The sequence below is a fragment of the Patagioenas fasciata genome, chromosome 18, assembly GCF_037038585.1.
Source record: "Patagioenas fasciata isolate bPatFas1 chromosome 18, bPatFas1.hap1, whole genome shotgun sequence".
In the NCBI taxonomy this organism is placed as follows: Eukaryota; Metazoa; Chordata; class Aves; order Columbiformes; family Columbidae; genus Patagioenas; species Patagioenas fasciata.
In genome coordinates this window covers 8,349,707-8,368,935 of record NC_092537.1, presented here as the reverse complement: position 1 = coordinate 8,368,935, position 19,229 = coordinate 8,349,707, and the positions used below count along the sequence as shown (strand labels likewise).

Sequence of the window (19,229 nt, the reverse complement as noted above, 5' to 3'; positions counted from 1 at the left end):
TAGAGAAAAGGAATTAGAGGACCAAGGAATCAGAGCCAAGGCTGCTCAGCCCGCCTGTTCTCTGCTATTGGGTTTCGCAGCTGATGTTAAAGCTCATTTTGAGCAGCCTCTTCAGCCGTTGTCATAGTTGCTGTGTTTTATTGCTGTTTGGAGTCATTATGGAAGCTGTCAGAATCCCTGAAATCCCCGTCTTAATACAGCAGGGTTGTGGGTGGATTGAAATGGCCACAGTTTTCAGTAGTTTTGTGATGGAATTAGTCTTCTGCCAAGACAAAACATGCTGATAAATGTCCTGTGGTTTAAAAATTTCAGGTATCCTGTCTGCAGCAGCTTTCAGGCTTCTAGACCTCTAACCACTAAAGGAAATGGTTTCTGAATGGGTTAAGAGCAGAGTATTGAACTTTTTCATTCATGTGTGTGGATGGTGTGCAGACCCAGGGTTAGTCCACGCTGTATTTACAGATGGAGTTTGAACGGCTGAAAACAAAACTTCCACTTGATTTTCTGTAATCACCATTTCCACATTTCCTCTTCAACTTGCTTTTCGAAAGTGGGAACGGAGGATGGGGATAAGCACGTAAAATATTTAAATTTAAAAATATTTAATATTAAAATATTAAGACTGCAGTGTTATCAAATCAAACTGTGCAAACAACGTTGCTGTTCCAAGTTGGAAGTCCCGGGCTGATGTCCATTTGGGACATAAGATTGCTCTGCACAGATTTCGGGTGCTGCCCCTGTGCGTATCATGGGGGCAAAACCAAACCTCCTGTGTTTGGGAGGCTACACGTGGCCTGGATTTTCAAACTATTTAGGGCAAGTAGCTTTACCCAGCTCTGTGTTTCAGGTCACGCAGGGAGCGAATATACAGAGACGCCCGTGTACGTAAGGAGGTTTGGTGTGTAGACAGCTGGCGGTGCAACTAGAACCTTGCTCCATGTAGCATGGAACTGTTGGAAGTTTATGTCAGGCAGAATTAGCTGCGGATCCTCTTAGCTAATTCCTTCAACAAAAGTCATTACCAAATTCCTGCACATCCCAGGCTTCCAAATTTAGCTTTATTATTTAACATCAATTCATCAACATCCTTCTGAAGAAGAAAGTGTCCTGGGGCCTTATTATATTTTGCTGTTCATGGTAGGGGATTATTTTTAGTTTCGATAGACAAAAACCTGAATGTTTATGTGCAGCTCTAATTTTGAAGATTAGATATGTTTAGTGAGTGGCTTGTTTGCAAAAATGGGCTCTGCTGGCCATGTACTTGGAGCAGTGTTTGCTTGTTTATTTTTTCAGGCAGTTCCTCCCTTGCTGGCTTTGGCATGGCTTTGTTACCTTATAAAAACCTGTTGGAAAAGCAGTCATCCTGTGTGATCTTTGCTCGGTTTGCATTTTGAAACGGCTTCACAAAGGGCTGCAGCTGAAATTCTGCTCTGTGGGTGTGGGCCTGGGGAAGTTTTTGCTGAAGAGAACAAAATTGTGGCTTCAGCTCGTCACAGTTGTGTGGCCGCCTGCAGCTCCACTTCACCTAAGGGTCTGCTCGGTGTATTTTTCTCTCGCTTTGAGGTAAAAGCAAAATGCTTAGAAATCACATATTGTGCCCAGTTTTGGCCTGGATTCCAAGTGCTTGAATTGAAAGGGATTTGTGTTTTTTCAGTCTCGGTAATTAAACTGGTTTGATTGTATAAAGTTTTCAGTAAATTTACTGTTAGAGCAGTTATTGTAAACCCTGCCTTGTTCTGTCACCTCAGTCTTGTGCTCTGGGAACGAAAGATTTGTTTTTAACTCTCCTGCTTAATTTAGCATCTGGGCTCTTTTATATGTATTTCTTAAACCCTTCTTCAGACCAGGTTGATTTTTCAGCAGGCTAAATGCAACTGTTTCATACCCTGTGTGCTAACTTGGGTTTATGAAATCATTAATGGAGACTAAAGGTTGTAATCAAGGCCTGCATTTCTGAGCTGAATTCCCAGTTGACATGAGCGGTAAGTTTTGCAGATGGACCAGTTTGGGCTCTTAACTGGATTGCAAAACTAGGGCCCGGTCCTTCAGAGTATTAAATACCGTCAAGTGTTCTTGATTTCAAGAAGATAAAAAAAATTGAAATAGTACTCAGCATCATTCACAATCAGGGCCTTATCACTGAGAGGAGAAATTGTTTACCTGAGGTAGGTGGGGCCTTCTGATTCCTTTTTTATGGTTAGTCAACATCAGAGCTCAATTATGAATTTTCTGACGGGTGGTTATGGGTTTTGTTGAAGTTCTGGGACAGACTGTGTTGGCATTGCCAGTGAAAATAGAAGAACTTGGCAGGTTGGTGAGAATCACACAGGAAAAGGGGGAATTAATCTGTGATCTTGGGCAAGAGGTCTGAAATGTTCTCATGCCGTGTTTCCTTTCTGATATCAATTCAGGCAGCAGAAACAATGCACAGGCTTGGAGGAGACAGGTCAGCTTGTTTTGTTGTTGGAGTCCCCGCTGGCAGAGGTGGCCGCGTTCCTCAAGGCTTCCCCGCAACACCCCGATACCCTGAGCGGGTTTATGAGCAGCTCAGCTGGCCCAAGGCGAGTTGGGAGCCGGCCGTACGGTCCTCCTGGGAGACACCAACCTTCGCCTCTGCACTCGGCTTCATTAAAGATCCCAGAGCAGCTTCTTGAATCCCGCTATTCCAGCCAAAGTCGAGTGTTCCACCCCCTTTCAGTTGGACTCTGTTCTTGTAACTTCCTGTCCTAAAGAGTCGCAGAATGGTTGGGTGGTGTTAAAACTTGGCCTGTGCTGCTCTGGGCCAAGCAACAGAACGCTCTTTACCTGCCTCCTATAGCATCGTGAGCTTTAACTAATGTTTTTTGTGATAGACCTGAAGATCAGTACAATGAAGGACTCTGGGAAGACCAAAGTTGGTGTGTTTTCTTAGTGACATCACTGCATTGCAAGATCACTCAAGGAGCCAACCTGCCAGGTTCCTGTTCAGATAGCGTAACTGTGGCTCAAAAGGGAACACCTTTAACTGCGCAAAATATTTCAGTTGCGTGATGAAAGGTTTGTTTTGGCGGACAAGCTAATAATAGTTGTTCAAAACCTACAAAAATCACTTGGTCTGTTCTCTGAAAACGCCTGCAGTAGAAAACAAAATGTTCACTTATCTGCAGAGCTGTGCTTAGTGCAGTCCTTGTGTTCTGCACAGCGGCATGAGAATGAGTCAGCCGGTATCCCCCCAACTTATTAATTTGAACACTAATTTTTCAACATACACTTAATTTTTGATTGGAAACAGTTCTGAGCCTTGGTTTATTTATGTTTGGTTCTGCAAATGGGATTTTGTTTTGTGGTCTGAAGAACCAAATTGCCAAACCTGTTACAACCTGAAATGAGTTTGTCTGGTTAATCTAATTCTCTTTTTCTTCCCTCCCAGGATTTGACAGGTGGAACATTTGAAGCAAACCTGAGCATGCTGAACTTGCAGGAGGGGGTGGATTATTACCACTTTAACTAAAAACCAAGGTAAGGCAGCGATATTGATTCTGTTATCCTCTGTGCGTATGAAAACTGAAGTGTTCCGAGGTTTAGAATATTATTGTACACACAGCCACTGTTCTACTTGAAGTGCTGGGATAGTGGGACTTAATTATAACTATCAAATAACAGAGTGTAATTAGAATATCATGTTGCCTGTGCACGTACCTCCCCATCAATTAGTCTTGCTATAGATAACTGTTACAGCCGTTTAATTTGAGAGTCAATAAGATGTGGTCTGAGTTCCTGGCAGTTGCTTGAGGTGCTGAGTCACCTCAGTATTCTTCAAGGGAAAAAGTAACGCTTCAGTCTTTACTGCTCATTTACTACAAACATATTTGCTTGAATTAGTTACAGAAAGAGCTATTAAGAGAGGCTTTGACTTCACCTGAAGTGAAACCTGCATTTTTTTTGTTCAACTATGACACAAGGATGACGCTTACCCACAAAGATACTTTATGTTCAGGAAGATTTTCCTTACCACTAAATGTTGTTTTTCAGAGTTAAGCATGGCAATTATTTTAAGAGACTAAGGCAGCAAGTCAGGTTTAATAGTTTATATGTGTACAGCGAGCGCAGGCTGGATGGCTCCATTCAGAGCTGCGCAAGTTTAAATCATTGATAAACCCGGTCCAGTGGTGACAGAGACGTGAAGGGAAACGCCATCTTGTGGCTACAGAAAATGACTTTAAAAACTGAAAACACGACGAGTACTTTGCTGCTTCATCTGGCTTATCTGCACAATGCTTTACAACATCGTCGCTGCCTGTTGTTCTGTCCCACAGTGCGCTTGGTGGCTCACGCCGAGCATCCTGTTTGGCAGGATGCTGAGCACAAACCCTTCGGTCCTGATGGCACCTGAACCAGGAGCTGCAGTTCCCAAAGCAGCAGCGGGTGCCTGGAGATTCATTGCGCTGAACTCTACAAGAGAGAAAAGGAACCAGAGAGGTCACCTGGAGCAGCACCTATCGCTGCCTTAACAGCACCCCAACCATGTAATTAAGTAAATGGGGAAGAAAATATAGACATAGGAAGCTGTAATATTTACAGTCCTTTGTAACACCTGAATTTTTAACTACCCTCAGCAAACTTTATTTGTGCAAGTTTTAAAGGAATGTTAAGTGTTGATTTCATATGAAATCAACTTCATTCACCTTTTCATAATGTTCAGCTTGGCTTCCCCTGTTGTTTCTCCTCTGTTCTCAGGACGTGTGAGCTCTTGAAGAGCAGAGTGTTGTGCACTCCTGTGAGCACAAGCTGGCTGCGAGAAGGAACAGCTGGACAGCTGTGAAAGTCCTTCACCTTCAGTCTCACTCTGAGTGACTCTAACAGAACTCTGACAGGTGCAGGCTTGACTCTTTTGTTAAACATCATACTAGTTCCTCATGTTAGAAGAGGAGGAAAAGGTGAAGTTCCCAATCGAGCCACATCCCTTCCGGATCGCACATGATGCTGGTTGTAACAATTCCATCTGAAATACCTGCGTGTGGATTTGGCTGATACAAACAGAAGAATAAGTAGAGACCGTTGTCTCCTAACTTGTCAGGCTTCTCTCTCCAAGGAGATGGGCTACCTGCATTAAAACGAAATGGGACCTACATCTGTCTTTTTCTGAACATATTTGACTCTGAGATTCTATTCCTCCTCTCAGGCTGTGTTGAAATTCTGTGGCTTCCACAACCATATGATAATTTTGTTGTTGAAACTGACTGGGAAGTTTTTATCCTTTTTCTTTCCCCAGAAAGGGCAGACGAGCAGTTCTGGAACCATCTGTCCTGTATTAATTCATTCATGTCACACTGAAAGTCTGCAATGTTTGCAAGAACCACGACTGGAAGAGCCTGAGCCCGCAGTCCTCAGCAATTCCGGCTCCTCCTGGTGCACCCCGATATTTCCCTGAACCAGTAAAGGCCAGGAGCACACAGCGGATTTGGGGGGACACCTTGATCATGACCCTCTTTCTTTAAACAGCCCCTCGGGCACTTTTCTGTACTTTACCTTGGGCACCAGCTGCGGTTTGGGCACATTCATCAGGTCACAGAGACAGTTGCGTTTCTCTCTCACAACGGGCAATTCCGCTTCCCTGCAAGAGGAATTATTTTCTAGTTAATTCAAAAATTAAAACCTGAAGTTGACTACATGCATAGAACTTAAGCTGTCCATGTGATGATTAAATTCCTATGTATATATACATATTTCCATGTACGTTTCAAATTGCACAAGCTTCTGTTGTGTCACATTTTAAGAACAATGTTACATTTCTGTACCACCTTAAGCCAGATAAACTGTAAGTACTTGGCAGGTCTTCCAGAAGTGACTGTTACTAGTAAAATATCCAAGACTGTTATTCTAGGCTTTTGTGTTCCACAAAAATAGCACTTATTCAGCCCCTTTGACTAGAAGTAAGTTCTCTACATGTAGAGCTCCTTTTTGGTTTAGAAAACTTCATATCAGGATTTTAAAAACATGTAAATGGATTTGGAGAACATTCTACGATCTCTAGAAGCTTTCTCCTAAAATAGAAAATCCAGAACTAAGACTTGCGAGTCTTGTAAAAAGTTCTGAAATAGCATGATGTCCATGAGATAATTTCCTCAAGAACTGTGGGTTACAAAAAGCCCTCAAATGCCAAAAATCCGCACAGACAACATTCTTTTCCATGTTGTAAAAATCCACGGCTGCCTGGAATGCTGTGAGCCTGCTCCTATTCCTCACCAATTCAGTTGATTTCTTTTGTTTTCCTTAAGTAACAACTGTAAACAGGCTATGAAAAATGTAACTCTTAGCACATACACAGTCTAAAACTACAGAGAAAAGCGTAACAGGCGAGTTAGAAATAACCTGGACCTTGGACAATTTATCATATTTAATACTGGACCCCTTCTGTAGCTAAACAAAAGTTATTAGCATAATTTGTTTAAACTCTGAATGGTACAAGTGTAGGATAAACTCTCTACGGTACCAACAAAGAACAAATATGCATATGCCGCTAATTATCATCTCCCCCAAATATTAATTCCCATTGGTTTCCTGTTGTTAATGCTTATTGTACATCAGAACTGACTAAGGTTGTTTCAGCACTGGGAGAACTCAAGAATAGCGAGCAGCTCCCTCTGCCACTCAGCAATGCCTTCAAAGATCTTCTTCTGTAAACAGTCCAAAGCCACCAAGATAAAACAATTAAGTTTTAAGTAAACTAGCTCTTCATCTTTAATGTCAGCGCGCTGGCCGCATTGCAGCAGGGAAATCAGAGCAAGCCCTGACCCGAGACAGAGCGGAACAGGCCGTCAGTCACACCGGACGAACAACAAGGTGAAAATTGAATATTTAGTTCTCTGAAGTGGTTTTTAGCAAGTATTGTGCTTTGTTTCAGCAGCCCGCGTGGGGCAGAGCTGTACCGCTGCTTCGTCTGCAGCACTGTGGTGTGCACCCCTTCTCATTCTGGAATTGTGAGCTTCCCTCGGTGACAGCAGTCATCTAATCCTACTCCATTGTTTCTATTAACAAATTCTTTCTGTAACTGCTGAGCAAGCCTGCTCTTCAGTTCAGTCAGGCTTAACACAGGACTAAACAGCAATGTGTGGCTAAACAAGTCATTAAAAACAAACAGGCAGAATTGTTGGTAACCGGTTCTTCAAATCTGAGACTCTCATTCTAATTTTGCACTGGAAAACTAGCAGGCACCACCCCTTACAATGACAAACTTAGGTTTCTTTTACCAAATAGAAAGTCATTTAAGCTCAAGCACAGAAATAAACTAGAAAGTAAATAAAAGTTAAATACCGTAAGCATGCAGTTTGAAAATATGTAAACCACAGCCTTAAGGTGTATTTGTTCTTTGAACATGTCGAGGTTAATTTTATTTTCATGAAATATCAACGAAGGCAATATATAATGACTAAATAAATTATATATTTTTTTAATACCTGTCTATTCTCATGTATTAACTTTGACCACTGCGTGGGGCAGAGTTTGGGGCTACCGGAATTGTCCGTAGCAAAGAAAAATGTTTAACACAGCAGCAAAACTAATCAACTAATTAGTATCTTAAAGCTCTGTATTTCCTCTTTTAGAAACTCTTTCAGGTGACTATAATGTACAAGGCTAAAATTTGCAGAAGGGGGAAAGGCAGCACCAAAATCCTGGGGAGTTTTCCCTCCTCCCGTCCTCCAAAGGTGCCGACAGAACGAGCTGCTCCTGCCCCTTCGCTGGGGAACGCGACTGTCCCCCCTGTGCTTGGAAGAAGCCAACATGGCAAGTCAAAGAAACTATTACGTTATAGAAAAGTGGTTGTTTAATTTATGCAATCATATGCTTGGGAAACATCTACACTGTTCCAATTCAAAATATTTGCTTGAATACAAGGTTTGTAGCATTTTGAGCAATTACATTTCATGGAGGATTTCAGCTGTTCTGTCAATTGTGTTGTTTCCCAGCTTGCAGAGCTCACTCCTCTCCCCAGATCCTGCCAGTGCTCAGGAATCCCAAGAAACTGTCTGTGTGGCTGAAGGATGTTTGCGCAGCCCAGTCTCTGTTTCATGGCTGTTTTCCAAGATCTCCTCCTTTTTTATGTTGTTAGAAAAATATCGATATTTTAGCTTATCTGCTGGTGATTTTATACCCCTTCCAGTGGGACACTAGACTAGCTATTTCTTTGGAACAGAAGAATTCTTTTCAGCAATGCTTTTCTGGCCTAGAAGCAATAAAGAGCGAAAACAACAGGATCGTTTCTTACAGCTTCCTCGCCACCAGCTTGCAAAGACACGGACTTCAGTGGTACAGAAATTATTTCAGCTCTTACTGCTATGTGGCAACAACTTCACTTACCAGTTGGTATCGCTGAGGATGGTCAGAACCTCCTCCACGGTGGCAGGATCAACCACATCGCTGTAGGTGATCAACATCTCGTAAACTTGACTGGCCGTTGTTTTCCGGATCTGAGGGGAAGAGGCAGAGGAACTTTGAGCAAGGTGTCCCCAGTCCTGCATGGAACCAGTGCTGCAACTGGCTCCTCACACCGACAGTCACTGTAACACCACTCCAGCCTGTCCTTGCTCCAACAGCCATCTGCTGCACCAAGGGACTTCGCTTCTGCACCTCAAAGAAATCCAGGCTACTACAATCGCTATATTTTCACTGAACTTGTGCAGGAGTTCAGATTACGAAGGGCCACAGCTCTGGCCCTCACAGGGAATGAATTCACATGTTTGAGACTGGCCCAGCTGGCGCGTGTATTCCCTTGAAATGCCTCGCAGAGCCAAGGCCTGGCTCTAACTTTGGTTGCTGTAGGCCCAAAAGCAGATTTCCTGTCTGGAGATCAAAAGAATCAGCAAAACTTTAGAAAACTGTTTGGAGATAGATGCTGATGTGAGTAACGTGAGCTTTTGACACGGCAGCTTCCGGAAGCAGTTAATTTACAAGTATTTTTGCCAGAGCACTGTTTAGCGGTGATGCTGCTGTGCGCACAGGAAAAGCCAGTTGGGCTGGTTGCTGAAGTACGAGGTACTACGTGGAAGACAGGAAAACTGCAAAAAATTCTAATTTGGGGATTTTTTTTTTTTTCAAGGAGATGATAATAACCATGACGATGATAACCAAAGGAAAGCAAAGAAAGCCCAGCACTGGACACAATATTCCAGGTGTGGTCTCACCAGGGCAGAGCAGAGGGGCAGGAGAACCTCTCTGACCTACTGACCACCCCCCTTCTGATCCACGCCAGGTACCATTGACCTTCCTGGCCACAAGGGCCCAGTGCTGGCTCATGGCCACCCTGCTGTCCCCAGGACCCCCAGGTCCCTGTCCCCTACACTGCTCTCTAATAGGTCATTCCCCAACTTAGACTGGAACCTGGGGTTGTTCCTACCCAGATGCAAGACTCTACACTTTCCCATCTGTAGAAATAAAACATACTTATGATGTAAAATACCAATAAAACATGAAACTGAAATGATCTCTCTTTAGTTCTTACATTGTGCCCTTCCTGCAAAGGATTCCTCATGTAGCAAGTACACATGGCACGGAAAGAGTTGGACTAAAAATCTTAAGTATTAAACTTTGCTGATTACCGTATGATTTTGCCCTTATTAAAAAGTAATCGGTCAGTGTTGGAACAAACACGGTGGGTTTGCTCTGGCCAGACACCCACATGTTCCAGCTGTTCTCAAGCCCTCATGAGTTTTCCCATTCTTTGTTATGTGCCCCCGCAATTACTCCTGGTTGTTTCCCCTACTCGACTCTACTATAGCTGCAAGTTAACGGCTGCCTGTAGCCTGCCCCTCACTGACCGAGAAATAAAACCTACTATATGCATCCTATCTGTTCAAAAGAATGATGCTTTTCTGCACTTTTTTTTCTTGAAAAATATTTAAAATAAAACTTCTGATAATATACATTGTCTTCAATACTTACTACAGGAAATGAATGGCAAAGGAGGAGAAACAACTGAAATAAAACTTTCTCTCTCAGGTCTCCTTGAAATTGAATCAGGCCACAAAACCTAGAAAACATAAGAAAAACACAAATGGATCTTGTGCGGGATTTGTGTGCAATATAACTGCAAAAGGGCATTTGGAAGCCCTGTGGGTGCAGCTCTCCTGCGGGAGCTGTGCAGACACGGTGCAGTGAGTGAAAAACACAAGGGCGACATCTCATTTTAGGTTTGCTTGCACTGTTAATATATTGCCAATAAAACAGTGAAAATAAGTCAATAAAATCATTGCTTGACATGGTTATACCTGAATGATTTTCCCAGGTTTTTCCAATGAGCTTTTGTTCAGCTCTGCAATGCTTTGTCTTTCTTCCCCTCCTCACCCAGTACTGTCCTTCCTTACGGGTACGTGTTTGTTTTGACGTTGCTGTCTGAACTGAGGGCTTTTACCCTAAAGCCAGATAATAATTTTGCAGGTGTTTTCAGCTCTTTTTAGTGCACACACAAGATCTAATCAGTTATGTGTCATTTGCATTGGCACCGAGTCAAGTTCTCTCCAAGCAAAAAGCAAAGGATTCGCTGCATCTTTAAGAACAGCAACAACATTTTAGAAGCTGTTCAGTTTTATCAGATCCTTCGCATGTTTGCACCCCAACCACCCAGAAATACATGAAGCGATCACAACCTTATATTATGTGTGTTTGTGTGCATTTTTCATTTGAATTTCACATGAAACAGACCTGGCTGTTCCATCTGGTATGAAACGTAGTTCAATTCTCCTCACTTTTTATGAGCAAAGATTACTCGATTTCATCAACTTACACTCCTATGCTGGAGCGAAGCTTCCGGATGGCTTTGGATCTTCTGATCTCCTCTTTACAAAGGGTGAACAACCTCACTGCAAAGGGGTGGCTGAAAATGGGAAAGGAAAAGAAAAGATGAGCAACGTATTTCAGTAAAATTTCAAACACATTCAATGACTGTAAAGATTTCAAATGAACGTTTGCAGGAGAGGGAAGACACAGCGCAGACACACTCTGGACCTTTGGTAAAGACACAGTGAGTTTGGACACCACCTTACTGGGCCTTTTTTTAGCGATTATTTCCTTTTTTACAGAGAAGACACTTGTATTAATTGTTCCCATTGCTACTGCCTGTGTGCTGAGGCCTGAATGTATCCAAAGAGGTTCAGTAAATGCGTGATGCCACAGCTTGTGTTTCCAACAAAGCCACGTATGATCAGAGATACTACATCAGGAATTCAAATATTCCATAGCCAAATCACAATTATTTAGTCTGTGCACCACTGCGGTGCATTGGTTGTTCCGTAAGCTCTTCGACCAAACTTTACATAAAAGGGGCTGAATGTTGTTCTTAAATCCTCCACCACTTCACAGCCCAAATTCCTTTGGCGACTCCAGACAACCTAATTAAACACAGGGCTTACAGTTCTGTTAAGCATCGAGTCATGAAACCATCTTTAAATATATTTAGCAAATTCTTTTCTTCTTCCACACAGTCTGGGAAACGTGATTCTCACCGCGCTTTCCCAGACACTCGTACAAACACAAGTGTTGGCGTATTCCAAGGATCGAGTAAAGACAAGTAAAGAGGGAATATTGCTTTTATTAGAGTACAATTTATTTAATCTTTTACTGGCTACACTCAAAGCTGAAGTGGTCGTAGATGCAAAAGGAACTATTTCATATTTGTCTGGTAAGTGCGACTACTTCTAGACTGCACACTGTGGAAACCTCGCTGGATTGTGTATGTGAAGCTGAAAGCAAAAATCCTAACATTTATTTTCTGCTACCGTGATTCAAAGCTGTGGATACAAACCACTCAAAAAGTTGCGTAGTGTAACCCACTGACAACCAGGACATTAAAAACAAGAGGTTTGTAGGAGTGACGAGATGTTTTGTTAAGTTAATGCACCTTATTATGAATACTTTTCCAGGCAAGAGCTACTGGTTTTAATTACTTATTAAAAAAAAATACTGACATATACTGGCAAATATTGACTAAACAACAAACCATGAAGTCGTTAAGCTAAAGAGTCAGTCGATGGCTGTCTCAGTATTGTCCATAATACCATCCGAGAGTAAATAAAGAGTAAATAAAGTTCCCAGGTATTTGATGTTGTTATTGAGGCTTCATAAGACATTTTCAGAGCAGCTCTCAGGACCAAAGATTCTGGAAGGGCTGATGTAGAGCAGCTCCATCAGATGCTAAAGAGCGAGTTCTTTGCCATCCACTGCCTGCGGGCACCTCAGCACCGGTCCCACTATTGTTAATGTTAAGGAGTAAGATAAGCAGGAAAGTGCACACAGGAGACACACGATGGGAACAACAGACACATGAGTGAGGCTGTGTCTCAGACACCGATTTGTCTGGGTAGAAGAGGGAAGAGCGTATCTGCTCTCTCTATATCAAGAGGAGGGATGTTTTTTCTTACCTTGGTGCAATTTTTCTCCTCCCACCCCAATTACACGCAGACATTGAGCAGACAATTAGTGGCAACAGCTGCGGTGCACGCCTGGCTTTCAGCACAGAACAACAGCAACACAGCGAATTAGGTGAGATTTCAATTGGTTCAACAACATGGACATCGCTGAGTAGAGCAACAAAGAGACCAATTGGAACAGGAGCATCTGGAATAAATTTAGTGCACGTAACCTTCTGTGCAGTACTTGGTGTTAAAAACAGATGCACTTTCTGTCATTCGCCAGGTTCACGTATGCAATAACGAAACTGAACCTACGTGTGATCTCAAATGACTCAAATAGCTTGGCCTCTTGAAAGGAAATGGAGAAAATTCCTTCTCCTGTGTGGGCACAGCACCAGCAGAACCGGCAGCATCTGGGGAAAGGGATCAGTCTCGGGGCTTCACATGATGTGAACTGGGCACACGCGGCACTGCAAAAAGGTACCAGCTTTTTCCTGCTAAACGTGACCTGAGTTTCACCAGCTCAACTGACATCACCTGGGGTGGCCAGGACACCAGGACAGCCACCGCCTTGCTATTTACTTCATGGTTTAGTAAGCAGTAGCTTAATACAATTGCTTTTAAAAAAAACAACACAGGAGCATGTAATACATAGAAATCACTGGTTCGAGGTCAGTGGGGACACATACCAGCTTAAAACACTGTAAGAACACCAGAAAAATATTCTACATGTACAGTACATTAATACTTCCACTGAATATGTAAATTACATCCACTTAAGAGAGAGAAATAACCACCTTTACTTACTGCTCCATCAAGCATTACCATAGAACCATTGAATCATTTTGGTTGGAAAAGACCCTCAAGATCATGCAGTCCAACCGTTAACCCACCCCTGGCACGGCCCCATGTCCCTGAGAACTTCATCTCCTGTTCAGATCCTGAATCGCCATTCGAAGGGTGCTCTGTTCACATGGTACTGTGAACATCAGCTCATCTACCGCACTTTCAAGGAACGAGCAGCTTACCCGAGCCCCCGGCAGCCTGAACGTCTGCGGCGATCGCCCACCCGCCAGCCCAGCAGAACGACCGCTGTGCCGCAGGAGCCGTAACCACAGCACGGTTCTCCAGCGCCACTTTTGCAAGCGGCTTCAGTTCGCTCCTTTTTTCTCCCCATCCCTTGTCTCACTGCCAGCAGGGAGCTCACAGTTACCACCATATTAAAGAGTAGCCGCTGGTGAGTTTAAAAAAGCACAATATGCTCTGCTTTATTTACAACAGCTCTGCTTCAAGCACAGTGCCCTTTGCCTCCTTCAGCCTCTCTAATCAATTAGCACTCCCTACAGGACTATTAATACAGCTCCACAAATTCACCATGTGCACTGAGATGAAATCGGGAGGTTTTGGGTTGTGCTACAAGAGAGGAAATCCCATTTGAAATGAAACCCGCTGCCCGGTGGGAGGGAACGCGGTGACCGGCCCTACAGCCACACCAGGGCTTCAGCACAGCAGACGCCTGCCAGAAATGAATGGGTTTCCCCACTCTCCCCCCGCTTCCCAGGTCGAGGGACCACCTCAAGCTGAGCTTTACTGGACGAAAGGTATTTTGAACTTGGAACAGACCTCTCATGCCACTGACCGTGCAGCAATACGAACCGTTCCTGCCAGTGCAGGGAGGGGAAATGCTCACGTGGGACACGCAGGCTTACACCAGCTTCAGGAACAGCCTGAAAAACGTCAGGCAGAGCTTTTCTTTTTGTATTAGGTTCCAACTAAGTCAAGCACAACAGAGAAAAGCTGATTCTGGTTATCTTTTGATCACCCCAGTGATACTAAAGCTGATTCATTTCAAACCCCACCGGATGGGTATTTACCCCACACCTGGTTTCCCGGCTGGCAGGTTCAGGGGCCCTGGCACAGGAGTGACCCACACGTGACAAATGAACCTCACTTCAAAAACGGGCATTTGCAGTGGGATAATGGAGGAGAAACACCCAGCGATCCGCTTGTCCTCCCGCACAGAGACCCCAAGACCAGCTGTCTTCAGAGACGCTGAAATTCACCTGCAGAACCACACCGGAGATGCTGAGCTGCGTATTCTGAACTTCATGAGCTACAGGGTGTGAAGAGGCAGGAGGATGCCCCGTGGGTCCCACCTCTGCGGGGCAGGAGTGACACCATGTGGCAATTCGCTTCAAGAGGAGCACTGAGCTCCTAATGACTGTCAAACTAATCCAGCCAACAGCCGTTAATCCTGTTTAAATTCAGCAGTGTTGGCTGTTACCTGCTCTGGACAGCTCGTGTTTTATTAGAAAAAAGGATCCAGGGTAGTGCACAACATCCATTTGAAACTTCAAAATATATTTACAAATATGTTTTTTATAATGTGACAGCTGACTATTAAGCAGCTGTGTGGGCGTAAGCCTGATGCCAGACACCCTACAGCTCCATTGCTAAAACTCCACTCGGTGCAATGTGGTAAGAAATGAGGAAAGGAGATGAAATGGGAGCCAAACACCCCGAGGAACACTAACGTTTCATTCCCAGCTTCTCTTCTGCTACATGACCAGCAAGAAGTTTCCAGAACAGAAGCAACAGGAAGGCTGCTCAGCAGCAGCGAGCCTGCTTTATGGACATCACCATGCCCCTCATCCTGCCTAATACAGCCAGACTTTATTATGATCATCTCTCGACCACAAGGTACCTATTTTACCAAAAACTGTCACCTGCAGGAACTAAACTCTCTGTCCCTTTCCAGCTGTCTGCAGACTGTCCAGAGCTCTGGCCTTGCAGAGCTTTCGTACGGTAACGAGTTCTTGCGCTTCACGCCAACATTTCACTCCTTTGCCAGGAGAATGATCCACTGGGCTGTGTAATTTTTACTTTCCTGGTTTGGTTTCATCATCAAACTGGAAGCAAATAAATTTGGATCTGCTTAAAAATCTTTTTCCCCTCCCCTCATAATCCCCCTGGATTATTTTGGGCCTTTTTAATCAAGCATCACAATGGCACTGCAGGACTGAGCTGGGCCTGGGCCACAGTGATGCCTCCCCACGCCTTCTGTTCGACCTGGCTTTGGGAGACACAGATTTACCCGGAATTTCCACCCATAATCTGTCACCTTCCCAGCAGGGAAGGCTGGAGCCTGTGTGGAATTCCCACATCACTGGCACGGTTACCAAACCAAACAAGTAATACGCATTCCAGCTGTCAATATCTGACTCGTTTCAAATTCCCATTAAAAATCGGACTGCCAATTTAAGAGAGATTATCTAAATACACACTTGAAAACAAGAGTAGACTCAGTTCAAGCTCTTAGAGTGATAAAAGCTTTCCAAATTTATGTGCTGTGAGCAATTCTTGAATCAAGATTCCAAATCTAGTATACGTGCTGGTAGGAGTCACGTTGTACAGTTCTGCAAATACCTGTGGATGTGCCAAGATGCTGCCTGGGAGCGTTTGTGGAATATATTGTAATATTACTGAAATTAAAATAATTTCCTTCTGAAACCTCTGCAAAAAAAGCAGGAGTTCACACTGGAATATCTTATTCATGTTGATCCATTCCTGAACTAAATGCTTTCCACAACTGAACTCGGTGTGGAAAAGCTGGGACATGCCTTCTGCAGTCTTCCTATTAGAATCTTAATTAATTTCTTTGGAGATGTTCACTTTAACAAGAGCAGCACCACAACAGGAGATGCCGTAGCTGAAGGTTCGCAGTGCAAGCAGGAGCGCACTCCCAACAGCAGGCGTGTGGGTAGCAGGAAGCAAAGGAGCTGAGGGAGCAACACTGGCCCAGCTCTGCCAAGGTGAAATGTGCACATTGGACTCGATTAACATGCTGGTTGTTAAACAACGAACCAATAACCAACTCATACAATGATATGAGAGGTGCAGATTTTATCAAGACCCTTCCCAGACTGTCTGGTCTAGAATTTATCACAGCTGCCCCACTTCAGGAAAATTAAAGCATTATATCCACACACACACTGTGGAGCCCTATGGACCCAGATCTAGAGAGCAGCAGTCAGTGTGAGATGTAAGGGGCCTGTTGCATGGTGGAAAATCAACAAAAAAGCCTTCCAGCAACTTACTTCTCTTGTGTGGTAAACAGATCAAAACAGCCGTTTGCCAGCATTTGGTCCAGCATTGTCAGGAGAGGTACAGACACCCTGATGAAAGAAATAATTTAACAGTGTAAATACACTTCTTGGCATACACATATACACTATTTTTAATTAGAAGCAAAGAAAAACTTCCTCTCTACCTACACATATTTAAATCAGAACTCTAATTTGCACAGAGGAGGGTTGCTCAGTAACCTGTACGTGTTGGCTGAGAGGGGGACGTTCCGCTACAGCCAGAAGGAAAAACACCTAATTACAACACGCCTGGTTTAAACTTGCAGGGTCCTGAAAACACAATTAACAGCAGTAGAAAATATTAATTTATTTTCTAGTGCATAAACAACATATTCCACAAAAAAGTATCAGAAGCTACAACACCTTCTCACTACAGGTAATTACCAAATGAGCCAACAGACAGTGTGTCAGCTGCGTAACTATGGTCATGTTTGCTATTTCAACAGCTGAGACAAGAAACAAAACTGAAAACTCTATTAAGAGTTGTGGGGATTTTCCCCCTAAGGAGTGTTTTCTATTTTGCACATGTTTGATAAGCAAGGCTTAGAGAAATTAATCTCATTGTGCAGAATGAGTCGCCTTTGAAGAAAAATCTTGACAGGAAAATGATGCTTCAAGTCTGTGTGAAAACACACCACCTGAAGGAAATGCGGGCTGGACTGCGCTGGGAAGTCTGCAGCAATATACAATCCCTAACACTGCATTATATGAAAACTGCTGCTTATCACATCATGAGCAATATTAAAATATAGTTACTGCAAAATATTCTACCAAAGGTACCACTGTACCGAACAGCTGCATTAAAGCAGACTGACATGGCTCTAGGCGTATTAAAAAAGATGTGCCAGACATCTGACTTCAAACAGCCCTGCTGCTAAAGGTGAAAAGGCAAAAGGCAAACGTTACCGGTCATTGTGCAGGTTGTCCTCAAAGACCTTCAGCAACGTCTCACAAAAGCTCTCCATAGCGCTGGAGTTGTTCCGGATTATCTTCATGTAGCCAAACAGGCTCTGGGCAGAGTATCTGAGCTGTGAGAGAAGGAACCTCGAGTGAGCAAACAGCGACGGCGCAGGATCGCGTTACCCCCGTACCTGAGCCGCACCAGCACCGCTCTGCCAGCCGCAGCCAAGTGTAAACTTCACTATCAACACTTGACAGGAAGATGGTTATTTTACTGTCATTAATCCTTTTTGAAGGAAGGGTTTTTTCCCTTTAAACCATTGTAGGGAAAAACGACCACATTAAAGGTTCATTATTTTCTTTCTCTCAAAATAAAACATCCCCAAACCACTGTGATTATCCTGCTTTACTTCAAATAATAATAATATTGTTATGGCGCTGAAAGTTAAAGAATAAACAATAAGTTCAAGAGGTAATATTTATTAAACAAGCTGATGTAACTGAGAAATGCAGGCAAGCTCTCAGGCACATGGCGCAGGCCACACAAACCAGCAGTAAACTCGGGTTAAAAATTAAAACCAGCTCAGAAATAACGACTCTTGGTTTGACTCCGTTGTGTGAATCAGCCCATTTGGGAAGGTGGGAGAGGAGGCAGCAGTTCCACATCCAGCTCCCCAGTCGGGATCCCACAGCCTGGCTAGCAGGACCCAGGTGGAATTTCAGTCTCCAGGCTCATCTTTTAAAATATTGTCTTCTCTTGGGGATGAGAAGAAAAAATTGTGGGGTTTTTGGTTACAGAAACTACCTCACAGAATCACAGAATATTGGAAGGGACCTGGAAAGCTCATCCAGTGCAATCCCCTCATGGAGCAGGAACACCCAGCTGAGGTTCCACAGGAAGGTGTCCAGGCGGCTTTGAATGTCTGCAGAGAAGGAGACTCCACAACCTCCGAGCAAAGTATCTCATCAGGGATTAACGTCACCAGATTTCTGTATTATCCTGGCTGCTGTGAAGGGTTTGGGGTCCTGCTGGGGCTTGGGGGAGTCGCGCAGGGAAGGGGGTGGGAATTGGAGGCACCCCCAGAAACTGGGGTACAGCGAAGGGGGCTGTGGGAGGGGAAGTTTGAAGTACAAACTTCCTTCAGTTTTGGTTGCAAGTGTTAAATAACGATCTGTTGAGAGCTGGAAGCCATAAGTAGCCTATACAGTCAATGGGGATTTTCTTCCTGAAGCTCATACATGGCTTTTGATAGCTCATTCAAAGCTGCAATCAGCTCCCTCAGAAGACTGACCCTTTTGTCAATAAAAGAAGAAACAGATTAGTATGAGAAGAGTCACAAATATCCTTCTAGAAGCAAAAGAGAGGAACGTCTATATAAATATTTTATCTAACTTAAATTTTATATTAGTAACATTTATAGGTGCATCAGCACAGGAGAACAAGCAGCATGTTATCCGTGAGCCTAAACTCTGAACTAGTTTTCGGAAGCTTTGGCTACTTCTAAACAAGACAGCACAGGAATCCGCACCACCCGGGAAGCAGCACAGTCTGCAGGTTTAACCATGTGTTCTATAGTAAACACACCGGGCGACGCAGGAGCAGAAATATTCCTTTCAAAGGGTCAAGCAATTTCAAGATTTTTTCCGTTAGTCTGCATTTCAAAATGGTAATCAAATCTCAGTGGAAAACGTTTAAACATCTGTAGAAGGCAGCTATACCAAACCAAAACACTGAATTGACCTGAGCGTGGTTCTTTCATATGCCAAAGCATCGCTGGTGCGTTTCTCTGTGTGTGAAGCA

The 19,229-nt window shown here is 43.7% G+C and overlaps 2 protein-coding genes across 8 annotated transcripts in view; one reads left to right on the top strand and one right to left on the bottom strand.

Annotated features, from left to right (window-relative positions):
* The window catches only part of B3GNTL1 (UDP-GlcNAc:betaGal beta-1,3-N-acetylglucosaminyltransferase like 1), a 95,633-nt gene extending 88,200 nt beyond the window's left edge, over positions 1-7,433 (top strand). For 4 of the 6 annotated variants that reach the window (XM_071816663.1, XM_071816661.1, XM_065852228.2 and 1 more), the window contains 2 exons: positions 3,410-3,498; positions 4,717-7,433. In XM_071816663.1, the coding sequence (XP_071672764.1) occupies positions 3,410-3,490 (81 nt within the window). In that variant the 3' untranslated portion in view covers positions 3,491-3,498; positions 4,717-7,433. Of the gene's footprint in view, positions 1-3,409; positions 4,506-4,716 lie in introns of all 6 variants that reach the window. The other 2 variants (XR_011741838.1, XM_071816662.1) reach the window with 2 other exon arrangements.
* TBCD (tubulin folding cofactor D) overlaps positions 4,053-19,229 on the bottom strand; it is a 117,434-nt gene continuing 102,257 nt past the window's right edge. The window contains exons 34-40 of one of the 2 annotated variants that reach the window (XM_071816660.1): positions 17,435-17,556; positions 16,481-16,558; positions 10,760-10,849; positions 9,919-10,006; positions 8,338-8,447; positions 5,509-5,593; positions 4,053-4,431 (exon numbers count right to left, since the gene is read on the bottom strand). In XM_071816660.1, coding sequence (XP_071672761.1) covers positions 4,417-4,431; positions 5,509-5,593; positions 8,338-8,447; positions 9,919-10,006; positions 10,760-10,849; positions 16,481-16,558; positions 17,435-17,556 — 588 coding nt within the window. In that variant the 3' untranslated portion in view covers positions 4,053-4,416. Of the gene's footprint in view, positions 4,432-5,455; positions 5,594-8,337; positions 8,448-9,918; positions 10,007-10,759; positions 10,850-16,480; positions 16,559-17,434; positions 17,557-19,229 lie in introns of those variants that run through there. The other variant, XM_065852224.2, reaches the window with a different exon arrangement.